At 43.2% G+C, this 11,497-nt stretch overlaps 1 protein-coding gene across 1 annotated transcript; it reads right to left on the bottom strand.

Moving 5' to 3' along the window:
• Positions 1–694: 694 nt before the first annotated feature.
• rap2aa (RAP2A, member of RAS oncogene family a) lies at positions 695–10,835 on the bottom strand. Its single transcript, XM_028393134.1, has 2 exons — positions 9,901–10,835; positions 695–1,519 (listed from the first exon to the last, which is right to left on the bottom strand). Exons 1-2 carry the CDS (start codon positions 10,212–10,214, stop codon positions 1,282–1,284), a joined length of 552 nt encoding a protein of 183 aa, XP_028248935.1. The 5' UTR covers positions 10,215–10,835; the 3' UTR covers positions 695–1,281.
• Between the last annotated feature and the right edge of the window lie 662 nt (positions 10,836–11,497).

Raw genomic sequence — 11,497 nt, 5'->3', positions numbered from 1 at the left:
AAATATAAAATCAACAATGAAAATGGTTACACGGGGAAAGTCTGGTTCCCGTGGCAACACAGATGTACAGCTGAGACAGTGTCCAGATCCAGACGTGTATGTGTTTTGATTTGCACATTTCCACAGCCTATAGTAATCTCAAACGATAAGAGTCCTTTTTTGTTTACTAGCCATGCATACAGTTGACAGTTCCACATGTGTTGAGTCAGCGTCTTCAGAGGAGCTGGCACTTTCAATACAAAATATTTACACTACCGGTTTTTATTGTTCTTATCATCATCATCATCATCATCATCGCCTTTGTCGTTACTATTTGTTACTATGAATTTGAATACTCTGAGCACATTCAAAAAAATGGGCATCTTGAGCGACCACACTCCATGTATTGATACCGGAGGAGGAAAAAGAAAATGTAAAGTATGACAAATGTTGGCATCTTCACTTTAAATGTCATCCATTCCTGTAAAAGAGATTGAAACACTGAAAAAACACTCTTTTGTTTCGTTCAGGATGAAGCAGTTAGTTATATTATTTCTACTCAGCGATCTGCTGTCAGAGTCCCCCCCCATCATCCCCACCCCACAACCCCCACAAAAACCCCAAGAGGAAAACAAAACATCACACGATATGTGAAAGACTCTGCTATGTTTACTATTATATCTCAAAATTGAGAAAATAGGAAAGAGATGACTGCACCAATGTTTCAGGAAAGACACTGACATTTTCCATTTTCTCTCCATTCCTTTTTGTAATGACAGAAAAATATAAAGTAAATGGAGGTGCTTTCAGGTCACCTCTTTGGTTCAGCCCTGTGTGATGAGAAGAAAAACCTCCCACCAACTACTACACAAACTAAACTGGGAAAAACAAAAGTCTGTTATTGAGTTTGAATAAGTCGTGGTTACGAGAAATGCATTTTGGTGATTTGTGCGAATACAAATAAAACTCTTGACCTTTACCAACCTAGACCTGTATGATTCTTTGCTGATGATTGTTTTTTCCCCCATAACTGACACAACCAAAGAGAGTAACATAAGGCGAGGGCATGTTCCTTTTTGTCATTTTTCAATTTCTCTTACGGCAAATTCCTCATTCAAAATGTATTCATTACTCCTTATTAATAATCATGTCACTGCAAATTCTATGCTCCATAGAGATAAAATCCATTGCGTTCAACCATGAATTTGTCTTCCACTTAATTGGCATGTGTGTATCTACGAGTGTGTGTCTGTCTGAAATTGACTTTTTGCCTGGCCTGTTCTTGTCAGACGGCCCCTGGGGCTATTGTATATTGCAAGAGGAGCAGCAGGGGTCGTCTTTGTCTGGCTGGGCGGCATAGTCCATCTGCCGAACGATCTCAGCGAACAGTTCGTCCACCATAGTTTTGCTCTTGGCTGAGGTCTCCATGAACGGGCAGCCCCACTCCTCGGCCAGCGCCTGGCCTTCGCTGGACGATACCTCCCGCTCGCTTTCCAAGTCCACCTTGTTCCCCACCAGGATCACAGGGACCTTCTCGTACCTGAGGACACACACACACACACATCAGGATGTTTGACACTAAATAAACCCATCAGCTTTTGCACATATCAAAATCTACATTCTATTATCTATGAATCACATGTGTGGCATCTTGCTGAATCCAGCAGTCTTTTAGTCTTTTAGGAATAAAAATGGAGCTCCTACTAAATGTATTCTTTGTCTTGACCCATGTCTCAGTTCTTGTGCAAGCAGGTCTAGGGGATATGCAGGGCTGCTGGTCTAACACAAGGTGTACATGGTACAGGCAAGAAAATGTTTGCATTATTCACTCATAGCTCAATCAAATGCTTGTAAAAGTGTATTTCAAAATGTCCAGGTGTGCAGTTTCTGCTCAGCATATGCACATATTAGAAGTAGCCTGTGCATGAAAATGAGAGGATAACAGAAATTTATTAAATAAAATATTGGTCAAAGTAGGTATTTTCTTCGACCTTAGAGCGCAGTAAACCAAGAGAGCGTGCTAAAATTGAGTTCAAAGGAGTTCAAGGGAGAATCACTGCAGCTTTTTAGGATTCTTCTGAAACATTAATGCTCAAATAAAACCTCCAATGCCACCCCTGTGCCTTCTCTGCCTCAAAAAACAAACCAAAAAAACAAACATCTAATCCATGACACAAGTCTGTTGGAGGAAGATAAAGATCAAAAGTTTTAAAAAAAGACTATAGGTGTTTTTCCACTGCAGGAACTTGCAGACCTTTAGGGGGAACTTTCCCTGTAGGAGCCTTTTGGGGCTTTTATTTTGATTGGTTAGAATCGCTACTGCTGCTCTCTTCAGACACATGAAAAAGACCTGCAGACAAAATAAGAAAGAGAAGAAGAAAAGTGGACTCTGACAAGGACGTGCAGGCTTTGTTGTCTTAACAGACCACAGATATAAAATCCAGTGAGATTTCAAATTGTTACGTCACCTTTTGAGTCTGTTAGATCTGTGCAGTGAACACTGAAAGGGCCAATTAGTGTCAATTTGGACAAACGGCATTACTAGAGTATCACTTTCTGGTGAGTGTAATTTGTAAAAAAAATTAAAAACAATTAACTGTACGTTTGGCAGCTGGATATATCAACAATGTAAACATGAATGGTTAAGGTTTATCAGCGAGAAATAAAAAGAAGTAATCACAGAAAAGATTTCCATGCGACATTTGAGTCCCCAGTCTTCATGACAAAAATAAATGTGTTTTTTCAGAACCCTGCTCTCACTGAGGAGCAGCTTTAAAAAGCCCAACTGGGTGCAGGACGTGGGCTTGTCGTGGGTGGAGGGTCAAAGTGGAGAGAGAAAAATATGTGTTTTCAAAAAAAGTCTCTTCACTTTAGTGTAGACATAGTTGTAGGAGGAAGCTTTTCACATTAGGAACCAGGGCGGCAACTCCAAACCAACCGCAGAACCTCTGCATTGCCCACCCAGCCTTGTGTAAGCAGCACGCCGTCTGAAGCCTGACCCAGTGGAGAACAGGAAATGGGTAGCAGGACCGTGACCCCTGAGGGCAGGAAGTGGCCGTAATCCTTTGAGCTTTAAACTCTCTGCCATCATGCTGAAGCGCAACATGTCACAGTGGAGCTGGACTACTTTAAGGAGAGCCAGAGGAGGCGGCCTGCTGCACTATAATTATTAAACGGAGCGGCTGTGATGCACTTTCACCAATAATCAGCTTTGATACTGGCAGGCCTCTGAGGCAGTTTGTGCACATCAGAAGATAACAAAGCTCAAAAAGACATCACAGATGATGCGTCTTCGCATCCTTGAAACAACAGGCTGTTATTTCTTTCATCCTTATCTGTATGCAAAGCCATCTGTTGAAGTTTAAATGTCTGCGCTGATGACACTGAGCAAGGCGGTCAAATTTAACCCCTAAACCTACCCATCAGCATCATTAGGGTTTTCAGATGCCGCCCTCGATCTATGAAATATACATGCTCCTGAATTATTCACAGAAAAAAAACTGTCCTCATCCCTGTTTGTTGGTAACTGGCTCATTCTGGAGAGAGACTGCAGCAGCTGTGATACTTTTCCAGGTCGAGCAGGAGGTTGGGGGGGCTGCAGGTTTCAGCGTTTAATAAGCTTAAACTTTCCGACTTTGATCTACTCATGAATACATCATCCAGTGAACTTTAATCTCGACTGTCCCGCTCTGTTCCCAGGATCAGCCTACAAGCCGAGAGGAACTACCAGGTTTTAAGAGACCATCTCAGAGGTCGGCAGACGTGTGTGTGTGTGTGTGTGACCAAAACTGTGATAGCATTCCCTCTTTTAGCACAGAGGCGACTTGAATAAGGAACTACGGATTAAGTTTCTCAACTACACAGCATACAGGTCTGAATCACTGCAATCCTGCTGTCAATAAAAAAACAGCAAGGTCATAATTTTCCTGAGAATCACATCTAGTTTTTTGCCTTGAACCTTCAAATTCCTTTCCCCACCTTCACTGGAAAAACATCCTAAACATAGCTGTTGGTGAGCACATTGAAAGGCAGAACCCTGACTTTTTTACAAGCTGCATCCATTTAGGAGAAGCCACAGGGGGGGACTCTGTGTTTAGTTGGGGTAATGGTGCCATTTTTGTAATCTCTTACAAAAGTCTTTCTCCTCTAGGCTGTTTTGTTTTGGCTCAGATCTCCCACTTTAAATCTGTCAGGGGGGGAAAAGTGGCCACCTTACCATCTTCTGGATAATCTGCCTTCACAAAGCAGCTCTCACTTTCCTTCCATAATGTACAACACAAAAACACCCAGTTAGTATCAGGAGACTGCTGTATAGTCTGTCAGTCTCCCTGCTGCATTTAGACATCTTTGACACAACATATCTTCTTTTTATTGCAAATGTGAATGTTTTGAACTTAAATTAAAAGTCACAGTTTTTTTCCTGGACATATGAACGAAACATATGCATCTCATTTGGGCTTCAACATAACAAGATGACAGCACAAAGACATCTGGTAGGAAAGGGGCTATATATAGGCAAAATAACAAAAGAGAAAACTACAGTCCCAGGAGGTGTGAGATGGTGGCTGCCACGGATACCAAAGCTCCCAGGGCCTCAGCGTAAAAAGGGTGTCATCCACTCTTGTGTCTGGACCTAACGTGCCTCATACAAGGTAGCAAGAAGGATCCATCCGCCACACAGAACAGAGCAGCCTTTTTTGAAGACGAATAAAAACTGAGCCTGGTTGTGTCTGTGCTGTGACACTAACAGTGCAAACAACATGTCGCATTATAGCCTTCAGCCTGTGTGCCTAACGCCAAAGGCAATGGAACACTCCGACTGCAAACATCCATTCAAGTCCGCCCAGACACATCTTATCTATAATGCATGATGCAGATCAACTCACACGGGCCCTGCTGACTGACGGTGGAAGCCGACTGGCCAACAGTCTCTGGGTTTGACTCAATGCTGTCAGGACGAGGGCAGAAATCAGAGTGTGTGCTGGGCCCCGTGCGAATAGCTTTGTTTTTGTGGAGGGTCTTCAGTTTAGTCTAAGAAATCAGCTGAGTCAGAGCAGCCCAGAAGCCTCTTTCTTACATCAGGACAAAGACATATTTCATCAGACATACTTCTTGACAGGGATTAAAAGATTTCTGTCATTAGAAACAAAGAGGCAGAGTTACAGATGCAGCCCAAACCCTCCTTGGATTACCCTGCTTCCTTCATCAGATTTTATGACACAACATGACAAAATCCCTGACCACAAAACATTAAAGTGAACAAGATAAATGAGCACTGAAGCTGACAGACTGTACAGTCATCCCTGAATCTGATGCTGTAGCTGCCTGAGGATAATTGTGCCGTCTGACACAAATTCAAGTAAAAGACCCAAAATCTGAAAGTAAAGCTGAAAATTTGTTCAGACTGCACAAGTAGCAGGAAATCATCAGGATTAAGCTTTGAATCATTTACAGACTCATTCATGAGTTTTATAACCACCAAATATGGCGTTTAGCTTGGATTATGCTGTGTTCTTAGTGCCTTTTAAATCTACATATGAGTCCATACATGCCGAGCAGCTGCACAGTTGTTTGTCTTTATGTACTTTTTAAACAAAGTGTGCACATGTGTACAATTTATATCCACAAAGGACCTCTTAACGCAGCTTCATTAGTGGCATTAGCATGTTGTTTTACAGGAACATGAGCAACTGGTGACCTTAATTTAACCTGCCTGGACACAACAGATTGTTGGCTGCACAGAGCTCATTCACTGATGACCTCCATTATTATTATTATAGACTGTTTAAACATTTCAGTTTTTAATCTAGACTTGTCTGCATATCTAAAAAAAATGTTTTAGAAAAATCACCCATGATAAAGACCAAAATATCAGTGTAATGACTAGCTTAGTTCTTAGTAATTTATGGATAATATTGTACAGTCTGATGAGTGAACTGCTTCCACTTTTCAGGGAGTTTTTTTTCCCAAATATGAACACTCGCTGTATGACTCGGTACTCGGATGGACTTATGTCTAGACAGCTTGTTGTCTGGCTGTGTTCATAACTGCCTGTTGTTTTTTTTGTCCATGGCAGCAGCTTTAAAGTCCACTTCAGATCATAATGGGCTTCTATAAGAATAGTTCACTGACATGTTTGTCAGTAACTAACAAGCACTTTTTATCTGCAGTGCAGGCCCACACCATCCGTACCGTGTACTGTTGTGGAAAAACTGCACTTTGTGAGACAAATGTTCACTCGGAGTGTGGAAAAAGGTAACAGCAGGTCTATGAGCCATTGAGTTGATGTATGCATGAGACGTGGTGCAGCGGTTTGGGGGAGTAATCCCTGCAAACATCCACATTCATGAAGCCCAGCTGCTTATAACCTGAGAACCACTGTGCCTTCTGCAGTACACATTCTACTGTAACATACAGGACTCAGGTAGAGTGGGTCGTCCAATAACCAGAAGGTTGGTGGTTCAAATCCTGCTTTTTCCCAGTTGTTGTCTGACCCACCTCGCCTCCAGTGCACTCACTGGTGTATGAATGTGAATGAATGGATATATGGCAGTGGTAAGAGAGGCTGTAAGCGCAAACTGGCATCCACGTCTTTGTCAGTCTACCCCAGAGAAACTTTCCACTGTGTGAATGTAAAGTGAATGAATAATGCTTTCACTGTAAAGCACCTTGAAAAGCGCTATATAAGATCAAATCATTATTATTATTACAGTATAACACGACACAGCCAGTCAGTGCACAGGAGAAGCTGCCAGCCTATAGCTTCTGTCCCAGGCTGATCATCATCATCATCATATAGCTTCTTCGCAGGATCCCTTCCTTTCTTGTTAGCCTATCATTGCTACCTGATAAACCAGTCTGAGATTACACTAGCAATCCTTAGCCTTAGCATAGCAATTACTTACAAATGCTGTGTGTTTTACTAGAAGCTCTCTCTGACCCTCTGACAACCCTTCCCTAACAGAACCCACTGCCTTTTGACACAATTTCTGAAAGTTAAGAAATCCTTGCTGACCTTTAGTTCTGTTAATTTGCCCAGTTTCACTACAGACAAAGCTACTGATGGAAGCGATACATGGGAGATGCTGCTCCTTCACCTTGTTACTTTAACTCTTACAGTAGACGGCACATGAACCTTCCCATAGCTCCTCAGCACAAACATAAAGGTTTATTCTGTCACCTCTTTCTTCTACACTATCCCCTAACTGTGGTTCTTCTATTTAAAATCTCTGTTAACACATCACAACACATCCCCGATGTATAGTTAACTGCAGCTGATGTGCGGAGCGATGAGGTCCCCAGCCGACACAGGCAAGGCCATAGTGTAATCATGTACACCGGCGGCCTCTGTGTTAAAGCCCGTCTGTGCCACTATCAGCGTGCTCTGATAGATGCTGACAGGGTTCAGAGTGAGACCGACACACAGCAGCGCCTCTGACCTGAGCGAATGCCAATACAGCCATGACACGTCATCTCTGTTTTGGCAGCGAGGAAGGACAGGCGGGCAAAACACAGCAACAATCTGACAACTGAGGCCAACACAAAAATCACTCTTCACATAGTTGTTGAGCAAAAAAAAATGACCCAGACACCTGTAACCATCACGACCTCTCACTCAGGGATAATAAAGGAATATTTCACCCCCTTTTTTGTAATGTTATTGTAATTCTGTCTTTTCCTTAGAGGCAGCGATTTTTCAACAAGTCCCACAATGCCCTTCACCCAGTCCCACAGAACATGTCTGAACTTGCCCGCATGCGTTCAGATGTGGGTCTTTAGCGAGTGATAGCAGGTGCAATCAGGGCAGAAAACAAACTATCCCCATTTGTCCGAATATAATTTATGAATTCATTGCCTTCTATCAACACATAGAACAGACATCTCACTGTGTAATTGTTTAAACTCTGCATGTTCTATTTACACAAACAAACAGCAGGTATCCAGAATCTAATATAATAATAGTTGTCATTTAAATAATTTTAGCACCCGTTCAGGCACATAGCACAGAGGCTACAGTGAATCCTGCATTATTTACATACACATTTACTAGCAGGCAGTCTATTTCTGTACTATTGTTGGCAAACTAGTGGGTTTCTTGTCAGGTTACTATTAACATAACAACAATTCCTGTAAATAGAATCCTGAAAAGATTCTGCTATGTTCCACTGAAGTCAGATGTTAGTGTGTGCTTTTTCCAGTGTGAAAGGGGAACCTGAGGGCTGACAAACTGTCTTCGAAGTGAAGAGAAAAACACATGAATCATCAAATCTATGCCAGCTTTTGTGTACATGTTGTTGAACCTAAAGTTGCGTTATTAATGTGAAAAGTGCCTTTGAGTGAGCTCACACATCTTTTAAACAGACACTGCATTTTTTAGTCTTATAAGTTGAGAAAGCAGGATACACCTGATCGCTGTTCTTTGTGTTGATGCGGCGGTGCGGTATTAACACAGGAGTGAGACCTCACAGAAGTGCAGTCAGCAGAAGATTTTTTAATAAACTTCTGCCTGCATGTTTGTGAAGTGTGTAAACAAACAGCAGAGTAAGATCAAGCCTTACAAAAAACCTTCACGGAAATGTGTTTTTTTTTTTTTGCCTCACCAGTAGTAAGCGAGGTCAGCTGTGTTGATTTAAGAAGAAATTCTCAAATTCTTTCCCCACAACCAAAACCAAAGAAAAACGATCACAGGGAGATCTTGATGCAGAATGTGGGTCACAGCTCCATCAATGACCTTTTATTATTATTATTATTTCCATAGAAAACACACAGTTTCAGGCACAATGCTAAGTTTTAAATCTGAATTTAACCACTGCGTGGGAGTGTGATGTTTTTCCCTACAGAAAATAAATTCTGCTGTGATATTTGAAAACAGCACCAGACTCAAAGTGTTAGGTGTGAAATCACATAACAGCCTGGCTGCATCTGCTGTGCATGAGCACACACACACGCTCGCACACACAACCTCTTCCTATTCTCAACATATATGGGTAAAACATGTTGACCTCATTCTTTCAGTCTGAGCCATGTATTAATAGGGTTGTTTATAAGGTGCATTTGAAAAAGCCAATAAAAAAGACAAAAGAATAATAAAAAAATCTTCATTTTAAGGTGGAGAAGAATGTCTGAAAGATGTATTTATCATCAGTGTTTAGCTATATCAGTAAAGTTTGACTGGAAAGAAGATCGGAAGCAAACTACGGTCACCGCCTGCTTTTTTGCCAGCTGCATCTATGAGACTGTATATTGGGTTTTTGATGACTGTGCCATGTCAGCAGGTGAACATACAGTACTGTATGTCTGCACAAGTACATTGGCCTGAAGCAAATGGATCACCAATAACACCACGGCTCCACCACAGCCTCAGCTAACCTCTCTCTCTCTGCATGTATCAATCAGCAGCCCGCTCCGGTGACCTCATAGCTGGATCATCAGGCGATCACAGTTGTTTGCTGCTGCTCTTCCTGAAGAGCTTGTGTAGCTTATTAATTAAAACACACACACTCACACTCCTCTGCAGAACCGGGCTCACACTCTACAGTGTATTTTTCCCCCTTGTAGCTCTCTCTCTTTCTCTCTGCAGAGCCTCTGTTGCACTGAATCCTGGGTATTCCCCCAGCTGAGTGTTTCGCAGAGGTTGCAGCATCCGGCACAGTGGACAACACAGACCAGAGCTCAGGCAGTGTGTGAGCCTGTCAGGAAGACAGGCCTGACAGGATGGATCTGTACTGCTGCCCTGGAACATGTCACCAAACTCTGCAGATACTTTATGCTGGGACAGCAGTGTGCGCTGTACCAAAATATAACAAGCATGTTGTTGCACAGCATCCTTAGACCAGGCCAAGGCCCATCCTGAGACTACAGGGCCCATCAGGCCAGCTGAGTGCTCAATCATCTCCACATTATAGACACCATTTCACCAACCTTTTCACTCTTATGATCTGGTCCCTCATCGGCTTTATGTCCTGGAAGCTCTGCTGGTTGACAAGGCTGTAGACCAATATGAATCCTTGGCCGTTTTTGATGTACAGGTCCCGCATGGAGGCGAATTGCTCGGTCCCGGCGGTGTCAAGGATCTCCAGCACCGAGGGCGAGGAGTCCACCTCGATCTCTTTGCGGTAAAAATCCTCTATGGTGGGGTCGTACTTCTCAATGAACGTCCCGGTGACAAACTGCACAGTGAGGGCGGATTTCCCGACCCCTCCGCTGCCCAGGACCACCACTTTATACTCGCGCATCGTGGATTAAAATCAAGCCGTCAAGGTTTCAATCTCCGCGCGTCATTGAAATGAACTCAAAACGTTTCCCCGGCACGAATCACATTCACCATTCGTGTCCCATTTTGAATGGGTTGTCAATAATAACACAGTCTTTGCTCGCCGCTGCTGCTGCTCAGCTATGGCAGAGCACAAAGACTCGCTGCCCCAAGATGGATTTCATTGTAGAAATTCCCCCATGCAGGCCAGACACACTGACAGCTAGACGAGGACTGCAAATGTCCAGAAAAACGTGCACATGGGAGGAAGGAAATATCGCCCGATGATGTGGACCGTGCGGGGTTTCATCTGCTTGGCTCACCCCTCTCTATGCATCATAAAAAAACAAACTTGCTCCATCGCGAGGACACTGGGAAAAACGCTGGTCTTTTCAGCCCTACAATGAACTGCAGACGCGTTTTTTCCAGCCGCGGGCCAACTCAGAGCACGCAACACAAACTAAAACTGTCCACACACTTCACACAACTTGCGTCTCTTTGTTTCTTTTTCACCATCTCTGGCTTGTCTCCGCTCCCCCTCCGCTCTCCGGTGCAATTCCAGCCGCCATACTCTCGGGTGGAGACCCACGGCCGCTGCGTAACCAGCCGGTCCCCGCTCGGCTCCCGTACCGAGGCACAGGGAAAAAAAAAACCTCTAAGTACCCGCCCTCTTTCCTATGATCGATGTCTGAACGGACCAATGACTGCCCTTGCTGTCTGTAAACCTCACTCCTGTGCTGAATGGGAGCCGCACGGAGGCAGCCAGTGAGATTCAGCGGTGACATTTCCGTTCATGTGTTAAAATTCCCATCATTCGGTTGCCCCAGTGACATCCAAAGGGAGCTCCGCCAATCACAGAGGCGCTTCGAGGATGTGTATCCAGGAGGAGGAAAACACATCGGATGCTGTTGCTATGGTAACGCTGTATTTTTGTCGCTTCCGTCCAGGATTGGAGAAAGCTGCTTAACTAAGAGGAATATTAGTTATTGATTAGTGTCGATACAGCCTGGATGAGAAAGACAACACATGTCTGACACAGGTCACTGTATTGATTTTAGCTAATAAATATCGACTTAGCTGCAAATTTACACAAAACTTGCAAACAATGTATGTTATTATTTCACCAATCAAGAGTTCACACTAGGGCGTTTGCATGACATTTATTTATTTATTTGCAATATCAGATTTTACACAATTTTAGAAGTGACAGGAACAAAACTATTCACATGAAATGTTTAATTATGCACAAATCATTTCCACAAATAT

This window comes from Parambassis ranga, chromosome 21 (assembly GCF_900634625.1).
Source record: "Parambassis ranga chromosome 21, fParRan2.1, whole genome shotgun sequence".
Classification (NCBI taxonomy): Eukaryota; Metazoa; Chordata; class Actinopteri; family Ambassidae; genus Parambassis; species Parambassis ranga.
The sequence above is the reverse complement of the archived record's forward strand: the minus strand, read 5'-3'. Positions and strand labels throughout refer to the sequence as shown.

What these genes read in the sequence shown, in the direction of transcription:
- rap2aa (XM_028393134.1), bottom strand. Translation starts at nt 10,214, where the DNA reads ATGCGCGAGTATAAAGTGGTGGTCCTGGGCAGCGGAGGGGTCGGGAAA. An exon ending in CAGATCATAAGAGTGAAAAG is followed by an intron (nt 1,520 to 9,900) that starts GTTGGTGAAATG and finishes GTGTGTCCTCAG; the next exon opens with GTACGAGAAGGTCCCTGTGA.